The sequence below is a fragment of the Falco punctatus genome (assembly GCF_963210335.1).
Source record: "Falco punctatus genome assembly, chromosome: 1".
Lineage (NCBI taxonomy): Eukaryota > Metazoa > Chordata > Aves > Falconiformes > Falconidae > Falco > Falco punctatus.
Window position 1 is genome coordinate 13,231,386 of NC_137580.1, and position 27,828 is coordinate 13,259,213.

Here is a 27,828-nt window from a genome sequence, read left to right on the forward strand (position 1 = left end):
ATATGTGTGTGTGTATATATATATATATATGGGGATCTTTTCTGGCAGAGTGGAAGAGACAGAAAGCACCAGCAGCAGAGATGCTGCATGACTTTGGTCTTTCCCTTTTAATTGAATAGTGTTTAGGGTGGCCCTGTCGCCGTTCTTCTTGTTTTGTTTATTTTTGGGGGTATTTATCTATCTGTACGCGGACGGAGCAGCAAGCCCTGCCGCGGGGCTCAGCGCCCGGCCCTCAGCCAGGAGGGAACATGGGGGGGGGGGGGGGGGGGGGGGCGAGCAAAGGCACCGGCCCCGCGTCCAGCCCCGGGGAACGGCGGGGGGGGGGGGGGGCCCGGGAGGTGCAGCCGGTGGGGCCGGCTCGGTGTGTGTCCGCCCCCCAGCCCCGGGTCTGCGGCTGTTTGCCGGGGGCAGCCTGGCAGCACAGCGGCACCACACTCCCTGCTGTCGCCAATGCCGCAGGTCGGTGAGCAGGCATAAGCAGTCGAAACTTTTTTTTTTTTTTTTTTTTTTTTGGGGGGGGTGGGTGGTCTGCAGCGTCGGGTGCACCCACCCGGGTGGGCGCTCGCTGTTGCAGGGAGATCACCCTACTGAATCCACCCCGGCTGCCACAGGCCGGCCCCTCGCCGCGGCTCCGCGCCCAGGGCAGCAGCGCCGGCGCCCCCCGCCCCCCGCCCGCGGGCAGGGCCGCGGCCGCCCTGCGCCTCGCCGCGCTCACGCCCCAGCGCTGGAACTTCTTTTCTTTTTTTTTTTTTTTTTCCTAAGAGGAATTTACTTTTGCCGAGCTGTTTTTAACGCATTTCTTGTAGGTCTTTCCGGGTTGTTTTTTGGTGCCCCCCACTTCTACTGAAGACTTGGCGGTGGGTTTCAAAGAATCACCATTTCAGCCGCGAATTTCATACTGGTCATTACCTCGGTCCCCCCGCCTCGCAGCCCTGCCGTCCTGCGGCACCGAACCGAATCGCCCGCCCCGCCCCTGGGGCGGCGGGCCGGGGTCCGTCCCTCAGCCCCTTCCCTTCCGCCCGCCGGCCCCGGCCCCGGCCCCGGCCCCCCCGCGCCGCCGCAGTGCCCGCCGGCCGCTGCCGCCCGCCGACTACAGCTCCCAGGATCCCTCCGCCAGGCACCGCCCCCTCCCCTCTCCCTCCCGGCCCTTGTTGTTTGAAAAGGCTCCGGCGGAGTTTCGGGGGGACCCGCCGCCGCGCCGTGGCTGCTCCGCTCGGGCTGGCGCGGGGGCCGGCGCTGGGGCAGGCGAGGTGCCGCCGTTGGGCTGTTCCGCGGCAGCCGGCGCTCGGGGGAGAAGTGGGCTGGGGGCGCGGACACGACGCCGTGAATACCGGGGTAAACCCCTCCCACGCTCGCCGGGAGGGAGAGGACCCAGCCCCGGGGCTAGACCCAGCTGCGGCCGCCCCGCCGCTCCCCCCTGGAGGCGAAGGAGGCAGGAGCGCTGCCCGATCCCCTCCTCCCGGCGCAGGGGGAGGAGGAAGAAGGGGAAGGAGCGAGAGCCCGGGGGAGCCGCGGCGGCCGGCGCTGAGCTCGGCCGGGCGGCGGGGCGAGGGGAGGGGAAGCCCCCCGCGGCCCTTCCCCGGCGGGAGGGTCCCGGCGGCGCGGGGGGCGGTGCCACCGACGCGGGGCGGTGGCTGGATCCTGCCCTGGGACGCCGGAGCCGAAGTTGCGGCGGGGCGGCGGCCGCCCCTGTCGTCTCTCCCGATGTTCGTGTGACTCGGCGGCGGCGAGGAGGAGGACGGGGGGACCCTCTCGCCTCAGTCCCGCTCGCCGCTGCGCTCCGGCTGGTTGTTGTGCGTGAGAGACAGACACACACACACCGCTCCCCCGTCCCTCCCCTCGCCCCGCAGACCCGGGAGGCCGGAGCGGGCGCGGTGCTGCCGCCTCGTCTCGGGGCTCCCTCGGCCCGGCCCGGGCGCCGCTGTTGCCGGAGGAGGAGGAGGAGGACTGCCCCGGCGGGCAGGCGGCCCAGCCATGAGCGGCGGGGAGGTGGTCTGCTCGGGCTGGCTCCGAAAGTCCCCACCGGAGAAGAAGTTGAAACGCTACGTGAGTGCCCTCTCCCACCCGCGCTCCCCTTCCCTTCCCCGCCTCTTTCCCCGGCGGGGCTCCCCGCTGCCGCCCGGCCCGGCCTCCCCGCGCGGTCCCTCCCGGCCGGGCCCCGCCGCGGACGAGCAGCTTCCCCCGGCCGCCTGCCTGCGTCGGCCGGGACCGCCGCCCGCTGCGTCCCGCGGGGCTTCCCCACCCTGTATTTTCCTTGTTTCTCCCCCCTCCCTCCCCTTACAAAAGGGGCGCGGAGCGGTCAGACGCTTCTCCCCTGCTTTTATCGCCTTTCCGAGGTAGTCGGGAGAGGGAGGGGGGCGGAGTTTTTCCGTCTTCCCTTTGGATCCGGGCTCGGTATATATGTATTTTTAAACGTAAACACTTGCCGCCCCGGTGCTGGTCCCTGGTCGGAGGGGAGGGCGGGGGGCGCCGCTCGGCTGGGTGCAGCGGGCCGAAAGCCGCTGCCGGCGGGAGAGCGGCGGGGGCCGCTGGCGCGGAGCCGGCGGGAGCCGGGGATGCCCCGGGAGCCCTCCCTGCGGGGGCCGGGGGGGCTTTGCCCTTGGGACCGGAGCCCTCGACATCGGGGAAGAGGGGGGGGTGGCGGGGTGGAGGAGGGAGTTGAGGAAAAAGTGCCTCTTTTTCTGACTTGGAAGTTCAGCCTACTGTTGCTGAGAAGTAAATACGTTCAGCAGAGGCTGTAGCGGAGCTGACACTGAGCTCGCAGGAAAATGGAGCGCGTTTGCTGAGGGGGCAGATTCCGTAAGAGGGCAGCCGCGGTGCCGTGCGCGGCCGCGCTCCCGGGGCGCCCGGGGACGCTGTCAAGTCACGTAGGGGGAGTGGGTGATGCCAGGAGTCGTCCCTGCCGAGCCCTTTCCCGTTGGCACCCGGCTCGCTTCGCGGCATCTGGGTAATTGGTACAAAATGTTGGGCCTGCTTCCCCCCCCTCTTTTTTTTTTTTTTTTTTTTTTAACCCTTCGTTTAGCCAGTGAGGTGGTATTTAAATAGAAACGGCCTTCCCAGTTATCAATGTGTTTTGTTTATTAGTCTCTTGGGTTTTTTTTAAGCAGCTACACCTTCAGATTCATTTTAGAATCTGAATGTGGATCTTAATGTGACCGTGTTATTTTCATCTGTTAGCAATTAACGACTGCTTCTTGAAGAACTGTTGCTGTTACGGATGATTTTAAAAAAAAAAAAATGCCAGGAAATCGGTGAAATGAGACTCTTTTGAAATTAAAAAATAATATTTGGGATAGCCCATGCTCTGGTTCCCAATGGCAAAAATCCTGTTCGTGCAAAGGGCACAGAATCAGACTTGCAAAGAGAACGTCCTGATGGGTCATAGCAGGGCTGTGCTTCCCTGCCAAATTGGACACAGACTGTATTTTTGGCCGATCCTCCACGTGTATGTGTATAGTCACAGGATGACGCTTTACCAATGTGTAGGAATTAAGAGCAGTATCAGTGTTCTTAAAGTTTAAATAAATTTCCTGCTCTAGTCTAAATCAAGTGTAGTTATGCTGTTACTGCACAGAGTTGTAAGCAAATTTTCCCTCCTAAATCGATACCATAAATCAGCCCCTAAATATGCTGCCCTTTTGGTATATTTATAGCTCCATTTCCATATTGCGATAGTGTCAGAACCTGTGAGAGGAAAAACCTGACTACAGTGTTGGTCAAGTTGTTCCCTGTCCTAAAGAAGTAATTCCTTAATTTTCACTTCGAAGGGGCATCTGCTTGCTGAGGAGGCACGGTATCGGAATGATAGTACAGCAAACTTAGAGGAGGATGGCTTGGTTTAGCATCTTCATACACTGGAGGCCACAAGGTTGGAAGCTTAAATCTCGTGCACTTTCAGGATGTTTTCTGCTTGTATAAAAGAAAGGCACCGTTTATAGGACTTAAAAGTAAAATTCGTCCCGCTTATCTGTAGTGCCTGATCAGTTGTAGGCTGAAGGTTCACATTGACTTCGAAGACCTAAAAGTGACTTTGACATCACAATCGCCATCTTCAAGCAAACGGAAAGCTGATGTACTTTAGATGATGATCTTTAACCGACTGCACTTATTGAAGTGTTGGCTCATGTTCTGTGTAATTTTATGCTGAGGTGAAGGCACAGAAGAGCTGTGTTTTTCAAAGCCATATTTTATACTGGTGATATTTCAAGAGGCTGCACTAGACAAAAAGATGGGAAAGTGATTTCAATAGGAAACTGCTTTTCTGCAACGCATGCTTTTCACATATATATATATATGGAAAATTGTAACTTCATGCTCTATTAGTTTTTGCATGCAAGTGTTGGGGCAGACCCAGGTTACCATCTGGGAAGGGAGATAAAAAGTCTGAAATTGCAGTTAAATATGGTTTCAGTTCTTAGGAAGGGTGAAAAGGAGCACTTTGAAGCTAGTACATAGACATATGTTTCACAGGGACTTAAATTTTTAGTTTGAAACAGTTGGACACGGTATTAAAGCTAGCTTACAGTCAGTTTGAGGCTAAAAAAAGAAAAAAAGCCAACCAACCCTGTCCTGCAGGTGGAAAAATCAGATTTCCTTGGAATATATGCCTTATTGTCTTCTATGTCTTTTTCCCCCACTTTAAAAGGAGTTCTATTTTCATGTCTTGTTCGTGTGGTTTTGGTATGGAAGTAACTTTCTGGTAACCATTGGCACCTGTTGTTGGTTCCCTGCAGCTGGTATTCAGGACAGTTTGTTTGCTGGAATAGACCGGTTGTTTCCAGCAGCGGATCTCTGGGGAAAATACAAGTAACTTTTGATGTCAGCTGGAGGTCCAAGACTATTTAGTAGAGAAGGGGAAGGGAGCTGGGGCTAAGTCCAGCACAGGTCTCTACAGCCTGTGCTGTGGTTGTGTGAGTACATGAAAGAACTTGTTTGTGCATAGGGATGGAGGACTGCTAAATTTGACAGCTTCTGTTACTCTGTGTTCTATTTCCTCGCTTGTTCTTTTGCTGTCAGCTTCTCAAAACTTTATGCCCTGACCTTAACCTACTGTACTTTTTCTGCTCTGTTCCCCTTATTTTTAAAAATGTCATTGGAAAGACCCTTTCTCCCCATCTGTCCTTTAAAAAGTGATAGTAAGCCTTGGCTTCGTGGTTTTCTGCTAAGCTACAGTTCTGGTGTGCACGTGCCAGTTAAAATAGCTGATTCTTTGTGGTAGCTGCATAGAGGATTTTCTTACTGCCATTATGCTGAGAAACTACCAGCCACTTAAATACAGCTGTCCTTGGTAAATTAAGGGAGAAAAGCTTGAGGGAATGGGAGTAAGTCTTCTAACTTCTCTCCTAGAACTACTAGGCTTTCATCTGTGGCGTGGCTAGGGCTCGGTACGACAACTGGATGGGCTTGAAATCAGGATTTTAGTGTTGATGGTTGGTTTATGGAACTGGTTTGTAGAAAGTCTGCTGCTGTAATATAATGCTCAGTATTCTAACATGTTCCACTTAAAGTGAAATACCTTTTATTTGTTAAAAGGTAAAACTTTATCAAAAACATCATGTATAAACTGTGTTGGGAAAGGAGAAGATGCTTTTTGGGGTAAGTTGGTTCAGATTTTGCTGTATCTGATAGGCTTCCCTGTACTTGTGGGACTTCATAAGAGTATTTTGAAAGTAAATTAGGAAACCTTAATTTTGATGTAACTATTACTAAAAATCCTTGGTTATTTGACTGCTAATATTCATTGTGCGTGTATTAATCTAAAAACAAAGAGTTTAAAAATTAAAATGGGCTTGATCTCCCCAGGTCGTAAAGGGCACTGATATAATTCAGACAAGGCTACATATAGCATCCTCTTACTTATTCTGATGTTCTCAGTTGTAGACAGCAACTAAAAAAGTGTCAGACTACTAAGCTAGTTATTGTTGTTTGAACTACAGGCTCAGATGGTATAGGTACAAAAGTAATAGAAGTAGAACATTTTACTGGGGTTTGGCAGTTGCAATTTGGCACTAATCACATAGGTGCTTCTTCTATCTTGAGTAATACTTAAATGTGCTAAGATATGTAATTGTGTTAAGAAATGTTTTACTCAGTCGAATAGCTGTAATCTGGGAAAAGCTGGAGTGCCTGACAAAAGCCCTTTTTCTGGAAGGCACCTGTTTGGGTTAAAGCTTTTTGTGTGATCCTGCATCAGCATAGTGAGCAAATTTAAGAAGACATTTGGTTTACAGAAAAAGAAAGAAGCCAAGATAAACTTCTTTGACATCATTCAGTGCTGTCCCTGTAGAGCTGGGTCAAGCTAACTCAAGACCAATGAGTGTAATCAAGTTATGTTATGTGACATCTTAATATTCTGATCTTGACTGTGCTTGTGCTCATCCAGGAGTTGCTGAAGACCTTGTAGGGATTGGTGTTTGTGCAGAAACGTTTCCTGCTAGTAGGAAGCCTGTCCCTTCCCTTCTGCTACGCGCTGTTCAAGAACCAGTATTTTGATATTTTTAAACCTGCATTAGTAAACCTTAAGCCATGAATTCAGGAGCACAACTAACATAATGTTTTTGTTGATTATAGATGGAAGTTGTGGTGTTTTGTATGCCAACTGAAGATGCTGAAATGATCTTGGGTATGACTTTGGGGGTATACCTACATCCTAAACTTGCTGTGTAGGTGTAAGTCTCACATGAGGAGCATGGAGCTCATCGTACAAGTATTTATCATCTTTGATGGGACATCAGCAGCTGGTGTTGACTTTGCTGCCAAAACTACAGCACTGTTTGTTCTTGACCTATGGTGTGTGCTCTTGAATTAACTACCAGTGGACAGTTTCAGAGGGTATGAGCAGGTGACAGTATATAAAACAGATTAAGAAGTCTAATATACAGTAGTAAGTTATTCTATTTTTCATATAGCATACTGTTAATTTAACTATTTCTGAGCTTGGACGGTCAAGACAGTACCTGAACTGCTTGAATGACTTTTTTTCTTGGTGTAGGTAGGGAAGTTGGAGACTCAAGTAACAGAAATTGCCCCATTACCCTTGAAGTGCAGGTGAACTGCTGAAACAAGCCCGATATTCTAAAGATGTTCCTTGATGTGAACAATTTTTCTTAACGGGTGTTAAATATTAACCCTTAATTTGATACTGTAATAGCTGAGAGATGAGGAAATGCTGAAATTCTGACTTTGTGATGTTGAAGACCATTCTCAGTTGGATGTATGGCAGCTTATCCTTTCAGTATGCTTCAGCCTTTTGGTAGGGGACTGCAATCCAATGAAGAACTAACCGGGAACAGGGGGAGGAAGTGGAAAAACTATTTAATGTCTCCAATTTTCTTGATGCTGCATAGTGGCTGCTCCTCCATATATGCACAGTCTTGCAGCGTTAAAAATTCGGTATAAGCAACCTATGTACCAACCAGAAAAAATAATAAAATAATATGATTTTAACTTCCAGTTATATGCCAGTGACCTTGCCTCTTAGTCAATTGTAAGCCCAAAGCAGCTGTATGAAATGGGAATTGGATATATTGAGAAAATAATACTTTATTGGGCAGTTTAGCTAAAAAAAAACCACTTATAGGCCTTGACTGTCTAAATGGGCAATAATTCAGGAGGCCTTTGGTTGACCAGGTCAGTCTTTCAGATGAGAAAGAATCTTTCCATTTTCATTCCTCCTTTTTTTGGTATTCAGGCCCCTTATTTAGAGAGAGGAAAGTGACAGACATAAAACTGTTTCCAGTGTCCTTTTTTTTTTTTTTTTCTCTCCTTAAAAAAAAAAAAAACAAACCACCTTGGAATGGTGGTTTGAACACTTCTGAGGCGTGGATTTTTGGTCTTTTTTTTTTTTTTTTGACATGACTTTTCGATCAGATTGATTAGAATCAAATGTAATCTCTTACAGACATTTAGAACACATTTATTTCTCATTAAATTTCACTCATGGCTTTGACAGAAGTCCTAGCAAAAAGTTAAAGGATTATCAGTGATTCAAAATGTAGCAATTTTAAGGGAGAGAGTAATTTTGTGTACTGTAGATGGCTCTGGCTTGGATGTTGTGTACTACTTAGTCTAGCCGTTACTTTTTCTAGTCTGAAAATATATGCCACCAAACTAAACTGGGTGAAGTATTTTCATAAATCAAGAAAGGGAGTACGACTGGTGAGGTGTAAGTTTTGTGTCGATGTAGAACAAAAACATAAAGCAAAGATACCACCTCCTTATTTTCTTCAGCCCAACTCATTTTGTAGTGTTGCAATGACAGACTTCTTGACACTTTTTCAAAATTACTTTAAAATTTTCTGTTTCAATGAGTAATCATTTTATTGCCAATAGAAGCAATTTCAACTGTTGCAATTTAATTGCAGTATTTCATTAGGAGGGACAGACCTTATGTCATGCAAATTACTTGAGCAAGGCAGGCAGAAAGATCAGACAGAAAGGGATCATCTTGTCAAGGCAGGTACGCATTGTGTACAGGTGAATATTGCTAGTCCACTGTAATTTGCTGCTGTTTTAGGGACTCTAATATGAATTCAGCTCCTCATATATGCAAACAAGTATATCTAAGGCAGTACTATGTTTTTATTTACTTGATTTTTTGTTGTGGTTTTTTTTTTGTTTGCGGGGAGGTGGGTAGATTCTGCCATCTCCAGACCAAAAATAAATATTGTTTGCTCTCCATTCCCCTTTTATCAGTTCTTGATTAGGCTATCGTGGTTTGTCGCTTAGGAATTCTGTGGCTTGTTTAGGGAAAGTGTACATAGTTGTATTGATAGCGTTAGCTTTGTACATATTGCTCAGTGCAATATGCTAGTTGTAATTCTGAGCTTTTTAAAATAAAAAAACAGCCAAACCTGGCTTCCAATAAAAGGTTACAGTCTGTTTTTTGTGCTTGTGTTTGATCTTGCTTCCAGCTGTTGACAAAGTTTTGTTTCTCATGATTAAATTTTGAGGCTCCTGTGCCACACAGCTATTAGTTGTAAAAAACTAATCTTATATAGTATCTGACTGTCTCCTTAGCAGTATTCAGTAGGGAAATGTTTGAGGTAACTCTGTGAGTTAAAGGAGGCTGCATTACTGTTGAAGTCTCTAATGATCTATCTTTTTTTTTTTTTTTAACTGTGGAGAAGGAATATAATTGTTTTATGCATCAAAATTACAACTTCAGTATTAAATTCCCTGAGGTTAGTGACACATTTTTCTTTTTTTTTTAATTCCAGGTAAATGACAGTATGATAGTTGTCTATCTTGGAACTGGTGGTATAACAACATGTTACTAAAAAAAGTCAGGCAGTTATGTCCATATAGTTTGTATGTTGTGATACATAACATCTGTACAAAATACAAATAATTCTGTGTAAAAACATACCATGAAAAATAGGTCATACTTCTGCTAGGAGGTGGTGTCAAGTTAGTATACCAGCTTTTCACTTCTGGACAGCTGAGTTTAGGCCCCACATAAAGAACTGAATTAGAGGAAAAAATATTGGTTTTTATTTTATGCAGCGATTTATTGATGGAGTGTTTTTTTTTTTTTTTTTTTTAAAAAAAAGCTTTTTCAGGAGCTGTGCTTGTTCTTTTCTCTGAGAATTTCTAGGAAGCCAGAAGAAGACTTTGCCTTCTCTGCTTCTAAAAAGGAGGTAATTTTTGTCTTCTGCCACGTGCTGGCTAGCTCAGGTGAAGAATCTTGCTGTGGTGCTACATGCAGGCAAGGCCAGTGGCTGTACCTGGTGGCTGGGGATGGCAGCAAGGATGACCTTGCCTATCAGGAGAACAGTAACCTTGTCTCTTTGCCTCTTGCCCTGCACAAGTTTTCCAGCCAGCGAGCTGGTCATGTGTGAGTTGTCCTGCTGCTTTATAAGTGAAAACAAATGCCAGATAAACCCTCCGTGGCAGTGGAGATTGTGGCTGTCACAAACTAAATCTGCTTCCCCACCCACTTTCCAGCACAGCCAGCCTTGGGGCAGGGTGATGGCAGATCTGCTGCTTGCCTTCCTCCAGGGTAAGCCTGTCTCCACCCCAGGAGGAATGTGATGGGTTTCAGTGGTGCAGGCCAGCATGTGCCTCTCTGGGGTTACAGCTACTGCCAGGCTTTTCAGTATTTCTGCCTCAAATGAAAAGGAAGGAAAAAAAGAAAAACCCCACAAAAATAGACAGACTTTGGTTTATCTTCCTGTTTTCTGGGGCTTGGGGTTGAAAAACAAAATAAAACTTCTGTAGGTGTTTATTGCTGACAGTAGGAGTTCACAGGATTAGATTTGGGGTATGGAATAAGAATACAGGAAGCTATTCAAACACAGTTAATACTCCTGCCTTCAAATAGACCTTTGATGCAATCAACACACAGGAATTACAGTCCATTTGGAAGAGTTATTAAAAGAATAAATACACACACGGTATCAGATGAAAAATGGATTTTAAGTTTCAAAATGGAATGATATCTGATTGCAAAAAAAGAAAGTTCTGAAAATGTGTCAGTTGTCATTTTTCCCTTTTATGAAGAATAACAGCACTGAGTCATGTAATGTGCTATACAAATGTCCCCAGTCACACATAATGCATGCTTCTTTTACAATTCTGATGTTTGTGTTTGTATGTAGATTCTTAAGCAGGATCACATGTAGTAGAGAAGCTGTGCCTGGTTTGGGGATGGTGCACAGGGGAGGGTTGATACTGCAGAAGGACTGCTTTTTGAAACTAGTCAGTATAGAGCATGTGAGCAATTGTTAATCTTGATGAATTCCAAAGTCTATATACAGAATCTAGCAAACTGTTACGATTTTTTAACAAAGCATATAAATATTTGTGACCCTTAAACATGGTGAAATGCTGATAGCAAGTCTACCCCTTCCCAGCAAACACTGCAGAATAAGGAGCGTATTAGGAAAGAGATGGTGGGGGTGATTTATCTGATGCCTCTAGTGGTTATTGTAAGGATTGGTATAGTGTTCTCTTTGTCAAGAAACAACCGGTAAGAGAGGATTTCTAAGGAATGCATGGACTTGAGGTGAATTGGCAACTTGTCCTTGTGTAGATCAATAAAAAGAAAAGGGACGGGGGGGACAGACATAGACAGATGGATGGGGAGAAGGGAAGAGTATGGAGTGCCATTAGCAACAGAAGAGGCTGGTGTTTCCCAGAGCAGATGAAGCGGTGGAATACTTTGCCACGTGGTATCCATGTCGGGAATATAGGTGATTCCAGGGGCCTTGGAGAGAATCCCTCAGCTGTAAGCGTGAGTGCTTGAAGGTATAACGTGTGATAAGAGGAGACTTCTAAAATGTCATGTTGTAACCAGTTCCTTTGGTTCATCTATGTGATCCAGTCTTTTCCTAGTTCTGCAGATTGCTGAAAATGTCAGAGGTAGGCTGTGGGCATGATCCCATTTGGCAATTCTGCTTTCCTAGAAAGTAGTGATGAATATGAACTTGATTTGAGATTTAGGCCACTGTCACAAACTGACAAAAACATCCCTTTTGAATATATCACTTTTTATATAATTCCATGATTTCTTGTGATGCGCTTCGTTAAAGAAATGTTTCTTTCTTTCAATTACATGTTATGTGGGGCGATGTTCTCATGGTGGGATTAGATAAACTTCTTGTTTACAAAATCCTTTCTGGTTGCTAAGGGACATACACTTACTGTTATACCTTATACTTACTCTTGCACTTGAAGGTATCTTCCTGAATCTTACATGTTCTAATGCGTTCCCATTTACTGTTTCTACACAATAATTTCAGCAATTATTCGCCTCGTGCTATGTGGATAAGTTTTGCAGTCCAATGACTTGTTACTCAGTGTGAAATAATACCCTTAAAGCTCAAAGCCGGGGTCATGTCATGCCCTTAGTTACGACCTATCTAATGCAGTTGTCTGTGTGCGCAAATGAAGTTAAGTTGCATAAGCTTGTCAGCACTATGAAAAATAAGTTACTCTTCACTACTGAAGGTCTGTCGGCAGACAGAACACACTTACATGCACTCAGGAGTCTGCCATTATAGACATGTTTTTTTTCCTTTCTGAAGTTTTGAGGAAGGAAAGGGAGAAATGGGGCAGGGGGAAGATACAAGGTGAAGAGTAGCATTCAGATGATTTGTTAGGGTAAACTGGGAAATTTAACCTTGGTTTCATCCCAGGGTAATTTTGTCCCAGGACAGAGTTTTCTGCTATGGTGTGTACTTCAGTGCTAAGTTAATTCATGCCCCTTTGCGTTTTCCTTGACCTGATGGCTCTGTTTACCTATGAATCTCTGCAGCTCCAGGAATAAAATAAGAGGAAATTTATGTTCTGATTTACAAAGAGAGTGGCAGGAAGATCTTTACTGATTATGTAAGGGAGGCACCAACACGATTACATAAATTTGATAGCATTCTTTGGCGCTTTCTTACAGTGCGGGCATAACTGACTCCAGTCTTGTCTGCTGTTTTAGCCTTGCAATGGGCATGTTAGTTATGCCGAGTATTACTGCTATTTAACAAACTTAAAACTTTTCTCTAGATATGTAGTGTTGAGAGTCAATCTAACTGCGGAAGAGAGTTGCAAAGTCGTAAGCAGCACTGCTGAGATGCTCGATTGCTTCCAGCAACTGCTGGGAAGGCAGTGCTATTCCCATTGGGGTGCTTCTCCTGCTTTCTGCTTATGGAAAGAGGTTTTCCTATCAATCTCTGCAACCAGCATCTGACAGAGGTGAAATATGTTCCTGCCTCCCTTAGCTGGCTGGAAAATGAGCCTTCTTTCTGTCCATCTTTCGATCCTTTGCTTCTGGTAGCTGTTGTTTAAAGGGAGGGCAGATGGAATGCTTCCCTCTGAAATCACTCTGCTTAAACAAAATAGGGAATAAGAAAGACCATGATCTGCCCTTTCCAACTGGGAGACCGAGCTGGCCAGATGTTTCTTACTCAGTGCTAAGGAGGAAAGTCCCTGGCTAGGGGCTGTAGGATGAGGGTTAAAAGGTGAAGAAATCCTATGGGGGCCTCCTGCTGCTACAATTGCTTCAGCCCTGCACAAGTCAGAGGGAAGATCCAAAACTTCTGCCTCTCCTGTCCTTTCCTCCTCCTCTTTCCTCTCATTGCAACTATTTTGTGTTTATTTTCCTACTTTTAAATTGCATAATTTAGTCCATCCTGTCACTTCCTAATGTCTGAATCATAGGTAGCTCTGCCTGCCTGCAGTAAACAAACATTTTACTCCTGGCATCTTTCCAAACATTGAAATTGTATTTATGAAGGTGGGGGGTCCCTCTGGCAGTGTGCTTGGGAAGCTAATTCACTTGCGTACGGGTTGGATAAGCTGCTTACTACACACTTCTGTGGCCAACTGATTTCCTTGTCTTTCCAATCTTCTAAGTGATGTAGCTGCTTGGCTGATCAGGACAAGCAGGTGAATGGTAGCGGATGATAAAACCAGAGTATAAACAGTGTGTTACGAGCTCCTCAAGTTAATGACAGTAGCAACTAGGCAGCCTCAAGTCTTCCTGCTGTTGGTGTTGCTGCTTCTCTCCTCTCTCTCATACCTTGCCATGTACATACATTGCTGAGAATCACGCTGTCTGCCATTTAACCAGTCACTTGTGATAAGTGCTGGCTGGTCTAACATTAGGGCTTTGCTCATTTTTTTGGATTCTTTCACTGCAATGCAAGATGATAACGCGGGGCACTTTGGGACACGTGATCTGCCTCCATCAGCCTGCTGGACATCTTGGGCCATATTTGTAAAGGCTGCAAAGTATGAGTGTGTCATCCTCACTTTTCCTATTATTACTCTTATTTCTAAGCTTTGAAAATCCTTAATTTTATTTTTGGATTGATGGTGCCTCCAGAATGATCCATAGAAGACACAGCTAACAGCCATGGGGACTCCTGACCTCTCCTGATGCATTCGTACTCTCTCTTTGCTGGTTTCTGTCCTTTATAGGGAAAAATTGTCTTGAATCGTGACAGACCAGCCTCATGGTGTGCTGAATGCCACAGCTCATACGCTGGAGCTACGTGTGGAACGGTTAAGTGGACTTAACTTGGTAAATGGACACAGCAGAGGAAAGATCCAGTCCTTGTTTTGGCAACCTCACATTGGTACCTTCCCATCCATCTCTGCATTCTCATTTCCCTTTCTTAATGCTCCTGCTAAGATGGAAAGAAGATGTGAGAATAAGTCAGATATATTTAGGGCAGACTAGATGCAGTAAGAACACCCTGAATGTTATACTGACTTCTTAATTGTGCTTTCTTGTAAAAGAGTGAGCGAGCGCCTTCAACAGTTACAACCTAGCTAGATTTTTTTACTGTTGCATGGGAAGCATTCTCAGTGTACATGATTTAAAAAAAAATAAATAAAAAATTGGCAGATTGTGCCAGTAGAACAAAGCAACAGAATATTAATCTAGCCTAGTTTAATACCAGTTTCAGAAAAGACAGCTGAAGCGAAAGAACCCTGCTGTTACATGCCGCAGGAATGCCTCATGTTCTAGTTTCTCCTGGCTGAGGCTGCATATGCACAGGGACATGGGGTTTTCCCTTCTGTCATTTGTTCTCATCTGGCCGGTAAAGTGGAGGATGGAGTTCCTCAGAAAGAGAAGCCTGAGCGACTTTAGACCTGGTTGCTAATCTTCAGAGTCGTGAGTGGGTTGGATACCCTTTCTGTCACCATTGCCTACATACACTATTTGCCTATGTTTAGTGAAAGAATTCACATTTCTTTCCATATTAGTGGGAGGAGTTACTGATTCCTGCAGTTGGGGTTGAAATGCATTGTATGTGTTTGGAGTCTGAAAGCCTTTATCTTGGGAGTCCGGCTTGGGTAATGAACAATGCTAGAGTATTGGGAAGAAAGAAGTGTGATGGAAGACAGTGTCCTGCTTATAATATATTCTTGTCTACAATGATGGCAACCTATTTCTTTATAGCACTATACCATGTGGGAACTGGATGTGAAAACAACTATATGAAAATATCTTTATCTGTTTGATATATGCATTTTTGAATTCTTGAAACTAAATAGTACACAATCAAATAAATGCCATGTTAAATAACATAGAAAATATTTCTGTGTCCTTTGTATGCTGTGTGGTGAAAGTTTTGCTGAATCAGAAGCAAAAATGTAAGAGTTGGGTCCTGTAATTATAGTATTACAGGACCTGTCTACTATTGCCTTTTAATTTAAGCTTGTAATATAAAGTATTTCTGGTGAGAATGAAGATAACATTGACCAAGGAATAATGAAACCCAATTTTTCAATCATTTGCAATACTTTAGGTTGTCTTGTAATGTTCTACAGTACTATTTTATCAGTTCTAGTCAATAAATGTCACACTGGTGTGCAAATCTTTTCATTTGAACTTGTGGTTATTAAATTATGCTCTTGCATTGAATTTCAGTGATGGCATTATTGTCGTTTGTCTAAGGCAATGACAGCCTTGTCTCCTTAAAGGATGTTGGGCTTTATTGTTTCTTTAAGAAGACCTAAGTAGTATTAAAGTCAAATCTGGTGGAGGGTTGTATGGTTTTTAAGAAATAGTTAAGCAGTGCTTCTGTGAGTCGCTTGTGAAATTCCAGTAAGTCTCAATTTAAAGTTCAGGTATTTCTCTAGGCAATTGAACTGTACAGCCTGAAGTTGCTATAAAACACATTCATAGTGTTATGAAAAAAAATATGCGCTAAGCTTTATACCATAACTTGTAACTCTGCAAGCAGGCGTAAGCCAAGAAAATGGTTGAGACTGTAATAGAAACATGCTTTCCCATGAAATAAATTCCAGGGATGTAGCCACCATAATTGTGCAATAAATTATCATAAATATGATGTCATAGTCTCTGCAACTTTTTGAAGGGGTAGTCTGATTTTGAAATCAACAGAGTAGCGAATAACAAGCCTCTGAATTGGCCCAGACAACAGCAGACACGTCTGCATCATTTGGGGAGAGCAGTCATCTCCTCAGAGAATTAAACTATTTCAAAATAGAAGTTGTTGACTCAATGTGTTAATCTTGGCTTTTCATGAAGAAGTGCAGCGTCCCACACTGATTAATGTTTTGTTTGGGTTTTTTTAACGGGTTCATAAAGTACTGGTTATGTAGGTAATGAGACTGATGTGAAGAAAGTTCATTGAGGCCATTAAATGTAGTTCCTCTGAACTGCAGTTGTTCCCTAGTAGCTTTCAAACACCTTCTTATTCATCTGTGGAAAAAGCTCCCCAGATGCAAATGCAGGATTATAGCTTTTGACTTACAAGGATAATTTCCCAAGGGCATATTGTGAAGATTCAGCAGAATCCAGCTAATCTTTTAAGGCTTCAGTAGCATAATTCAGAAACTTCTTGTTTCGGATAATTATTGTATGTGATAAAAAGGATGTATTGTTTGAACCCTAGCTCCATTAGCCAACATATTATCTTAAAGTAAAAAGACAAATTGAGAGGGTCCTCTAAATTTGTAACAGTTCTGGTTTAAAAATAGAGTATTGTTAACAAAATTATTTGAAAGAACATGCTGAACTTCCATTGAGTGTGGTAAAACTTACTTCAGTGTCCAAATAAGTATGTATTCTAGGTAATATAAGGACAATGTATATTTTTCAGCTTTTACCATAACCTCTTGGTGTGTCTGTAGTAATTAAAACAACTTAAACAGTTTAAAAATCAGTGATGTGCCAACAAATGGTATCTCTTTGCTTTCATAGCAGGAAAACCTTCACAGCCGTCCCTGTATCTTTCAGGCAAAACCCTGGGTAAATAAGCCTTGCAGTATGCCCAGAAGGTTATCTTTCAGGGGGATGTGGGAGCAAAATTCAGAACCAAGAGCCTTCCCAGAAAACTGTCTACTGGTACACCTCTATGTTTGGGAGGCCCTTGGCTTCTGCTTGCTTCAGTCTTTCCTCATGACTTATACAGCTGTCTGCAGAGGTCTACAGATGACCTTTTCCAAGCTGATTCTTGTGTCAATAGTTCATTCTTTATATTCCCGCCCCCCCCCCCCCCCCCCTTAATCTTTATTCACTTTAGAAACAATTAATAACTCCTTGCTTGAGCTCTTGGAGCTCTTCTATTTAGCCTTGTGATGCTATACCCTGCTACTCTGGTAACTTGATTCATGTCTCTAGTAAAAGGTAGTAGTTCTTTTTTTTTTTTTTCCCTCCATCCCCCCCTTACTTTCCTCTCACTTTCCTTTGGGGATCTGCAGCTTTTGTGTTAACTTGTATCTCTTCACCTTTTGCTTTTTTTGGTTATTGACCTGTCTGTGGATGACTTCCCATGTTCATTTTCTGTAATCTTTACATCAATGGTGCATGCTTCAGTCTCCCTCTTCCTAAATGCTGTCTCTTCTACTCTGACTTATCTTCTGTATACTGCAATCGTTACTGTCTTACTACCAAGAAAACAGAAGATAAATTTCATTTGGAAGTTGCCTTTTCAGTTCTCTGTTCCTTTAAAATACACCCACATTTTCCTAACAATTAAGTCACTTGACTGCTAGAATTGCCTATTTCAGGAACGTGTAGGTGACATGGCCCATGTTTGACATTGGGTGGGCATGTAGACTTTTTCCAGACAGAACCAGCTATAGCTTGGTGTCGCATTTTTGTGTTTTGTTTTGGTTTTTTTTTTTGTTTGTTTGGTTGGGGTTTTTTTTGTTAGGCCTGCTAACCATATTGGGTGTCTTTAAATGCAACAACTATTTTATTCATAAATTCAGGGAATTTGGACCGTGAAGACTGTATTTAAAGCCTTTCATAAACTGCACTATATCTCTATAAAGACTTATATCTCATTATTTTTCCTGTGTCTGTTCTAACAGATGTATCTCTGGTTTTAAGCTGTGTGCTAAGTCTGGGGTGAACTGATTAAACGCTTTTTTTGAACTATGAGAACTTGTGGGTTTTTTTATTCAGTTTTTAATTAAAGCTAATTTTTTCTATTACACATGCAAAGGATTTGTAAGGTTGTTCTATTGACTTGTGTGTTTTTGTGAAATGCTCCTATGTCTAGAAGGGTAAGGTTTGGGTTTGGACAAGGAGAATGTTAGCATTGAATATACTTGTTACTCTGGGCTTGTTATTTTGTGACATGTTATTGTCTGTCATGTTTAAAAATTACAATTATTATTTTCACTCCCCCAAAACATGCTAAATGGACATGAATGCCTTACAGAGCAAAATAACCAAGGCAACTATTTTTGCCATTTTTCTTCTGTTTTCCATCTTTCTGAGTTTGTGCATTACCGAAGGAAGGAACTGTGGGCAATCTTTTCAGGAGAGTTCATGCTGAATAAATGGTCCCCTCTCTCTCTGCTTGGAAAGCATGTAGCAGGCTTTGAATTTAATTGCTCTGTTCAGTCAAAAAAGTAGAGTGGAGTGGAGTAGAATGAAAATGGAGTGGACAGAAAAAGACTGGGTAGTGAGAGATTGTAGCTAGGATTTTGTCTATATGGAGGTTCATTAAGGCCACAAGGGCTTGAATTTGTGCATAGGAACAATTGAGAGAATACAGACTGGAAAGCATGGGAATTATCTGTGCTCTGTTAGGAGCAACGCCAAGATAAGCTGCTGTCTTCTATATCAGCTGTAAAGTTTTTGTGGTCATCCTTCAGTAAAGCCCCAAATAGCGTACATGGTTCAAATTCCATTGAGATATAAAAGCAAGCACAAATATGAAAGCTGACCCCTGAAAGAATGCAATTTTAACTATAAAGCCAAATTTTCTTTCATTTTATGATCTCACTACCCTAATAATAAAATAAATATATATAAACAAACACCCCAAAACCTGAAGCCAGCAGAATCTACCACATGCATTCTCTCATCTGAACAGGGTAAAAAGCTTTGGAGTCTTTGAGTGCTTCCTGCAGCATTGGTCTTCTCTTTCCTGGACTGAGCCTCAGTCAGGTTGTCTTCTCCCAACTTGTCAGCCAAGTTTGAAGTGATTTGGAGCTGGGGCATACATACCTTTATGTTGGTGAAATGACCACTGGGGCTACTGCTTCCTGTTTTTGCATGTCTCAAAAAATACTCTAAAAATTATAATGTGACAAAGTAGAGTTAATTACTCTGCACGGAAGGGAATTTCTGTATCCCAAATGCCATGGTGTAATCTAAGCTTGTTGCTGTCCAAGAGGAAGTACTTGTGTGAGCCACCTCACCTGGGCCCTGCACTTGCCGATGTAGTTCAGGGTACCAATAGCTGCTGCTGATCAAGTTAAAACAGAGCAGCCTGTAAATTTGAGCTTTACAATGATGTGCTTGGGGGGAAAAAGATAGAGTTGTCTTCATACAGATGTGGAAGTAGCCTGGAAGTGGTCCAGAGTTGTTTGTACGCTCTTACAATTGTTCAGGTGCATCTCTGTGCAAGGTGTTCCTGGAACTGGGGGATGGAGAAGATGACTTGTTATTTTCTGATCTTGCTAACCTGCAGTGTTCTTAATGGGAATAACTGGAAGTGAAGAGGCGACTCAGGTGTAATGAGGTTTATTAATGTAACCAATGTTTCAACTTGTTCCACTGCATGTTTGCTCTAAGGCTTGTTTACGTATTGTATAAGCCAAACTTGCCTGTCTTGTTAGGTGAGTGTGGTTTAAGTCTGCAGAGCTAAGTGAATGTACTGTAATATCTTACATAGCATTAACAAAATATGCCCCTGTGGTATGACACATTAATGGCATATGAAATCTATATGCTTTTGAGACACACCTCATAATGTTGATAACACTTTTTCGCAGATTGTGGGATACTAAAAAAAATACCGTAACCATCCTTAAATATTTAAAAAAATAAATAAAAGGGGGGGAGGAGGGAATGTATGGCAGAGACTAGAGTTTCTATGGAAGGGAAATAGAAGTTGAAGATAGTTTTGTGGGTTTTTTTAATTGGTGGTCTTTGGGTATGTTCTGAAATGAATTGAAAATGTTTGTTTTGATGGACTGCTTGTGTCAAGTGAGGTGTTTTTTTTTTAATTATTTTTTTTAAATATACCTACCAAAAGCTCACTGCCGCCTTGTTTCTTTTGGTGAGCTTTTGGAATTCATCATAGGAATATTTTTAGTATTTCATATAATGTAGCTACTGTGAACAACTTTCACTGAGAAGATCTAGTGTGAAAAGAATGTAATAGTCATTCAGTATAACACTTTCAATGCTAAGGAAAATTGTTCCCATTACTTTTTTTGTTCGTTTGTTTCCTCTTGGATTAAGCTTAATGAGTATATATTAAGTAAAACTTTGTAAAGAATTTTCAAGTAAGTCAGTTAAGCAGAGCTACTGTAAGTTGATTGGTATTCTGTTAAACAGAAAAACCATGAAAAAAAAGTCTGGTTTTGAACCAAATTCTGCAGTTAGTGTGTATTTTTTTTTTTTTTGCTAGTTTTGTTCATGGGAACTGCTTCAGCTATAGAATCGGGTCTGTAGTAAAAGTTGGTTTGGGTTTTTTTTTATGCTTAGAACTACTTTTTGTTGTCCCTTTTGAACTTTAACATATAACACTTGTGCGTCTCTAAGAACCTGAAGTTTCTCAAACAGGAAGGCTGAAGTTTCCAACAAGAGAGTCCTATCAAAAAGCTGATCTAGATGAATTTAAGTATATCGTTGTAACCCATTGATTTAATGACCTTTGTAGAAAACTATTTTGATAACTGTTATTTTTGTCACAGTAAAAAACTGTATCTTTTAATTCTAATATGAGAACAATAATACATTTTCTTCATAAGACTAAAAATACAGCTCTACTGGAACAACATGCTTCCAGAGTATTTTTTCCCTTCTGCTCTCTTCACTTTCCCAAAAAGTTGGAAGGAAATGCAGTTTCATAATCGTGAGGTTTCCTGATATTTTTTTTTTTTCCTATTTTGATAGGCTTTCTAATGTGCATGTCACACTTTGCTTGGCTTAGGTTGTCCAGAATTTTTCAGGGTAACTTCAAGCAGAGATAGTAAGCATATACTCATGTATAGCTTACCTTGTGGCTTGTATCTCAGTTTTTTTGTGTAGTTATCTGACAGTCTTAATCTGTGTTACTGGAAGAAGGTTTGTGTAAAACCCTTTTATAACAGGAGAGGCCATGACCCATGGTGATTTTTATCTGGCAGCAGTGGATAGAAGAGAAGATGTTCCTTTGTTTGAAACTCTCCAGTAGTGGATTTTTTTTTCCTTGTTATTTCCATTTTTAGTCCACTTGTGTTGAGTGTCATATAAGAAACTGCAGTCTTCAGACTATGCTGGTGTTGGCCCAGTGTGGGTACCGTAATGATGAAAATTTGGCTTTCTGCTGGGATCCAGAGGTGATGGTGGAGCCAGTGAGGAGCACAGAGCACTGTGAAGCTTCACACTTCTTTTTTGCACTGTCTGACATTTCTGTGTGTTTTGGGCGGAGAAAGCTACAGGCAGAAGCTCAGCCTTGAAGTAAAGGGATTTGTGACTGGTGAACTTTTCTTGAGTTGAATAGATTTGTTTATGTACCAAAGTGGAGATTGTAGAGGAATTCATTCCTGCTGTTATTGCGTTAAATTGAGATGGTGTGGGGAAGAATTGAATAATGTGGGCTGAATGCACTATGGGTGATCAGATGGCCTTGTATATTTACATTTGACTTATTATAGTATAGTCATCATTCTTCGTCTTCTAAAATTAGCAAAGCACAGCACAATTGTAATACTTTCATGCTTCAGGATAAGCTTTGCATTTCATTAGTTCATTGGTTCTTATTTATGCTACGTCAGTTCAGGAAGAAAAATGTTAAACTGGAATAACTTGTTTTGAAAGTTCAGTACAAGTGTGTGCTTTCTTCATCTCTAATTTTAAATCTCCCACCTCTTCTCTTAATGTGAAAGTCTGTTTGCCTCGTCCTCTGTGCTAAGTTGTAGGCTTCACCATGGAGCAGCATCAAAGCGGTTTATTTGCCTTCAAATATGCATATGTATTTGGTTATAAATTTTTAGTTGACACCCCACTGAATCCTCCTTTTTTTTTCTTCCTCTCCCCACGCAAATATTTTTAGGGCAAGATTTACTGGTAAAAATAGTATCAAGGTAAGAGGCACCTCGCCGTAGCAGAGTGAGGCTTTCCCGGGGAAGCTGGTGTTGGCGTGCCCCTGAGGCGCGGCGGCGGGTGCCACCCGAGGGGCCGGTGCCAGGCCAGCAGCACCCTGCCCTCAGTAGCCGCCGGCCAGCGGGCAGCTGCTTTCTTGTAAGGTAAGTCATGGCCTTCAGCGATGGTGAAGCGCAAGGGGTTCCGCAGCGTTTCGGCTGGCAATCTGAGGGAGGGTCTTCTTCTCCCTCAACCCTGAGCAGCTTGAAGGCTGCTCCCTGCTCCTCCCTCCGCAGCGAAGGCCTCTGTGGGGCCATCTCTCGCCCTGGTTGTTGCGCTCTGAGGAGATGGCCGCACGGGTACGGCGTGGGGTCAGCTGCCTGGAGCCCCCTGGCTCTGCCTGCCTGCTGGCTCCAGGGTCTGCCTGCCCACCCGCTCCGGCCTGGCACCACCGACCTGCTGATGCCCCTTGCCATGCCTCTGCCGCCTGGGCCAGAATTGCGCTTTACTGGTGGGCAAGTAAGATGTCTGTGTTCCTGTGGGAAGGCTGGCTGTGGTGATTACCTTCCTTGAATGCCGCTTTAAAGGTACCCGGTGAAGCATCCACTCTAAAGATCAGTATTGTAGTATTTTTATGCATACTTTGAAAGGCAGATGAGCGTTCAGCTGGGTTAGTGGGCAAACAAATGTATGTGGCCCTGGAGCCTTGTGCGCCGCTTGAGGGTTGTGCTGAGGTACCTGTCAGACAAAACCAGAAGGATGTGACACTTGGCAGTCACATTTCTCTTCCTTCTGTGACTTGTTGCAGAGACTGGAGTGAAAAATGAAGCGCTCGTGCTTCAGACCGGTCTCCAGAGTGCGGACATGTACTTTGTCTTAGTATCTTTCCTTGCAGCTGATGTTAACGGAAGGAACCTTTTTTGCTTCACATTTTTCTTATTCACAGGCTTCTGTGTGACCTTGTAGTGAAGTCATAAAAACTTGAATCTTTGCTATCGCAATCCTTGCCATAGCAACATGCGTCATAGCCATATAATTATTTATTTAATAGGTTTAATTATGAAAACTGGGAAAGGCACTTATGAAAACTGGATCAGGTGGGAAAACAAAAAAGCACTAGAATTAAAGTAAAGAAAGGAAAACAAAAAACCAAAACCACACGCTTTCATGATAACCTGAGACAGGAATAAGTTAAGTACTGGAGCCTTTGTTTTAAACTACTTTATTCCCTGTCTGCCTTTTCCTCCTTTTTAAATTTTTTTTTGTCCGCCGTGCAAGAACCATGCAGCTGCTTCAGTGATATTTTTTCCCCCCGTTTGCAGACCTATAAATACACTTCCTTTGTCATGTTGTTTCCCAAGAGCTTTGCCTCCAGATAGCTTTGCTATTTAAAATTTTTCTTCTTTGAATTTCTTTCTATCATGTAAAAAATTAGAAATCAAAAACCAAATGCTCTTTATTAACTTTTAAATTTTAGATTGTCTACAGTTTTCTCGGCTTGTGTTCAGAAATCAATTTTGCCATTACAAGCCTTCTCAGAACTATCTATAAGAATGAAATATTATAAGTATTGAAGAACAGAACATACAGACACTAGCACACTCTTAGAGTAGAGAAACTATGTTTTTTATAATCACAAGTACTAGCCTTGGAGGATTTCTTCATTTATTGTCATCACAGCATACAGCAGAAGTTACATGATCTGCACCATCTTGCACTAGTGTACTGGTGGACTGATCCCTGATTAATAGTTGTTCCTTTTCCTTAATTCATGAGGGAAGAATGAAATGAGACAAGTTTATTGATTCCACTTCAGACTTACTGACATGTTGTGAATCTTTCAGTTTAAATTGATAGCTACCTCAGTAGCCATAGCAGAAAAATACCTGGACTCCTGGCAGAGATGCCCTTTCCTGTGTGTCTGCCTTCAGGCTGCAGTGGAGTCTTGAATGAGAGTGGGAGCAAGTAGAGTGGGAGTATCAGAGCAGGTCTTGGCAGCTTGGGATCTTAGAGATGGTTCTTGCTACAAGCATATTAAAGACTGGTTGCGAAATACAACTTGGTGACAGAGCAGTGAATTGTTAATCCAGGATGGGGCTAGAATTTCAAATTTGTGAACTTTTGGCATGGAGGGAAGGGTGGGGTTTTGGAAGGAATTTCATTAGTTGGATCGCGATATAAAGTGCAAAGACTTTAAAGTGAGTAACTCAAAAACTAACTTGGAAGAACTTTTCTGTTGAAGTTATTACTTGACTCAGAAGCCTTCGTAAGTGAATATTGCTGCTCAGGCCTGATGCATGGAAGCAGAATTTCCTTTTTTGTTGTGTTTGTTTGGTTTTGGTTGTTTTTTTTTTTAATGGTGAAATGTGAAACCTTTCCTGTTGGCATGCTGGCTGACTTAACCACTTTGGTAGTCTCTTTCTCACTGTGTAGGAAGAGTAGACATCCACTCCTCTGCTGTCTGCGGAGAGCTTTGTGGGATGTAACCTTTCCTTCCTTGGAACATTAATTTTGCTTTTTATATTGGGAGAAAAAGTCTTGCATTAATTGTTCCATTTGCCTTGCTCCAATTGTATCTTCTTGGCTGCCTGTGAAATTCTGCATTTTAGAATTGCAGTGCTTATGAGAGAGTGCCTTAGTCTTGGGAGTTGCCTTGTGGCATCACTCTTCATAAGAGGAATCAGCAAAATCCTTTTGCGTTAAAAACAGACCAAAAAAAACCCCAAACACCAAAAAACCAAAAGTCTTTCTAAAAGTAGACTGGGCTGGTGAATGGTCACCTGGTCCAAATGCTGTGTGAGTGAGATGTGCTGTTTAATGTGTGACTGCAGACCACCTGAGGAGCACTTCACTTATTCCTTGGGCTACAATAGTGGAGCCTCAGAATTATGGTTCTCGAGCTTCATGAGGTTCCCAGATAGAGTTGGTGGCAGTCCACCAAAGCATACTTTTATATTCCTATTTAATCTTTACCCTGCATTGAATCCAAGCATAAATCTGACATTCACAATATGACGCTCATAGATTTCTCTAGGCCTTCAAAGAAAAAGCCATACCAAGTTAAAAGTACTAATGCAAAGGTATGCAGAAGTGTATACAAACTTGTAATGTGTGTGTGTCTCTCTGCAGCTGTTTTGACTTAAACTAATACTGTCTCCCTTAGTCAAGCGTCCAAAACTTGGAGGAAAGTTGAAGTGGAAAGTCATCTATTCAAAATAGCAGGAGAGCTCCCGTTTGAAATCACTACGCTATATTGTCAAATTGGATAAGCAAGAGCTATCTAAGGTCTTCCACAGCATACTGTGTGGGTATTGTCACTGGTGCTGAGGAACTCAGGACACCTTGCTGGTGGCTGGCTGGTATCTCCAGCGGATGCTTCTTTTTTAGGTTGAACTTACCAGCATCCAAAAATTTGTTGGGGTCTAGTGCAGCCTTTGCATTTGGAAAGACAGGTAAAGTTCTGACAGTGTCCTTTATCCGTAAGCTTCTCCTCCTTTTTTCTGGAGAAAAGTGGTCCTTCTGCAAGTCTGTCACCACCCAGAGTTTGTAGTTGCTAAGGGGGAGTGTGTGTGTGTATGGTTGGTTGTTTTTTTTGTCTGCAGCAGAAATGTGGCACATCCACAGTGGAGCTCTTTGCTGTCTTGTTGAATGACATTTTAAGAAAAAATGATGTTGTAGAACAAGATATACAGATGGACTTCTTTCTCTGCCTTTGCTTATTGCTGCTGGGTTCCTCGTCTCTTGACTTGATGAATGTTTCTCCTTTAGACAGAAGCTTTTGTTCTTATTTTGGGCTCCGAGTATAGAAACTTGGAGAGTAGCTGGCCTGCAAGAGCAAAAAGGCTGTATGTAAGAGGAGAGGTGGTTTACAGGGAGCTTTAGAAGTGAACCTACACCTGGTGAGAAGGGAGTGGCGGGAATAACTTGCGCCTAAGAAAACAAACAAAAAACCCCCAAAAGGAATAGGAGAACTTTGTAATGTTACAGGCTCTTGCATCTGCCTGAGGCAAGGTCACTAAGCTCACCCTTCACTTCCATAAAGCTTTCACTTGGTGTGGGAAGCCTTAGCCTTATAATCCAGAAACTACTGAAGAAAAACTGTTTCTTCCATTGCAGGTTTTTTTCATCTTTCTTGCCTGTATCTTGACAACTAAATCGTATTTCTTCAGAGGAAGATCAGATGTTCTTTTAACATTGCAGCAAAACTGTACCACTTAACCATGTTTTGATGCATAATGTAATCAGCTTGATTGCTTTTTTAATATGTCATTCAGACCTACAGTTTCTGTCAGCTGGACTGAATCTGTTCTCTTGGGGAATTTCAGAAATACTTTCTGGTGGATCACAGCACCTGATGTGTTAAACAGGGTTTTTTTTCCCAGCGCTAAATCTGTGTCCTGGGGTAAATGGTGACCTTGTAGGGGACAGCTAAAGCATGTTGTGGAAAAGGTGCTGGGTTCTTGGTCTTGCCTTGCTTTTGCAGTGGGGAGGGAAGGACTGAATGGAGTTAAGGCTTTCTGTGCCTCTTGTACCAGGCAGCACAGCTGCACGGGTGTATGACAGGCATTAAGTCATGCTGGGTACCTTTGTAGATTTTCTCAGGTGGAGAAGCTGATGGGGGTGGAGCGGCAGCATAGAAGCTGTGCTGCTGTAAAGTCTTCCTTTTTGAGTATTAGTTGGGCATGGATCATTATGGTTTGATCACTTGAAAACTAGTACAAAGCTCTAACAGCTTTCAGTGCTGTTCTGTTTACTTTGCAAATCACAGGGCCAGGTTGCATTAAGAGATAGGGTTTTCCTTTTTGAGTGTTTTGCTCTTGAAAGGCTTTATTGACAGTATGAGGTGTGAAAATAAGGCACGCAAGTGGCTGTGGGTTTTTTTCTTTTTCTTCTTCCCCATCTGAGTGTGGTAGTGTATCAGCTTTAATAGAACTATGATCTCACTAAAATAAAATGATTGAATGTGGGAGCTTTTAATATTATGCATTCTCGATTAATTGTGAGCCAGAAAGGTTTGAGTAATTAAGGTTTTTAGTTCACTTATTGGTATGTGCTGGTCCTAGAAGATACAGGTGCTTCTTCCATTTCTTCATTAAAAGGAAGTATAAAACCAAAAAAAAACCCCAAAACAACCCAAAACAAAAACAAAGAAACCAACAAAAAAAATCAAACTTGAACAAAAAGCCAAACCACTGTGTAGGCTGATTGGAAATCTGCAAGTGACATAGGTAAGAAATTACGTTTGGCATTTTCATGTGTTTGCTTAAGCATACTATTATAACGTAAGCATTCAGAGATCTTTCTCATAACAGCAGTGTGCATAGTTTTAAACTTCTGTGGCAAGATGCTTTGCTGCAGCTTGAATGAGTGAAAAATGGCAAGTAGCTGTTATATATATATTCTAGACAAAAAAAAAATAAATTACATAAGTACTTATGAAGTGTCCTTAAGGAAAAGAAGTTATCTGTGTGGGAGTGTGAGGAAGGATTAAAACTGAGACAGTCAGTAATCCCCCTCCCCTCTTTTTAAAGAGAAAAGGTTTTCCAAGTAACACAGGAGAAAAGAATAAATATCACTAATCAGAAAGACTTAAAGGTAAGAGGAAGGCTACTGAATAACACAAGACTAATAACTCACCTCATCAGACTGATTCTGCATTACATGTGATTTTATCTTGTGTAAAATACAGATATTGGTTTCTTATGGTCATGTCTGCTTCCTCTGGTCTTTCCTCCTTCCCTCTTTTCTCTGTAGAAAACTTCTTGGCGAGGCTATCGATGCAAATTTGACCTTTAAGTTTTTGACTGAACAGCTCGTGTATCAGG

General features: G+C 42.8%; 1 protein-coding gene across 2 annotated transcripts in view; it reads left to right on the forward strand.

The window, feature by feature from the left end:
• The first annotated feature begins 1,910 nt into the window (after positions 1-1,910).
• The window catches only part of GAB1 (GRB2 associated binding protein 1), a 101,080-nt gene continuing 75,162 nt past the window's right edge, over positions 1,911-27,828 (forward strand). For both annotated transcript variants that reach the window (XM_080401949.1, XM_080401950.1), the window contains exon 1: positions 1,911-2,046. In XM_080401949.1, the coding sequence (XP_080258075.1) occupies positions 1,975-2,046 (72 nt within the window). In that variant the 5' untranslated portion in view covers positions 1,911-1,974. The remainder of the gene's footprint in view (positions 2,047-27,828) is intronic.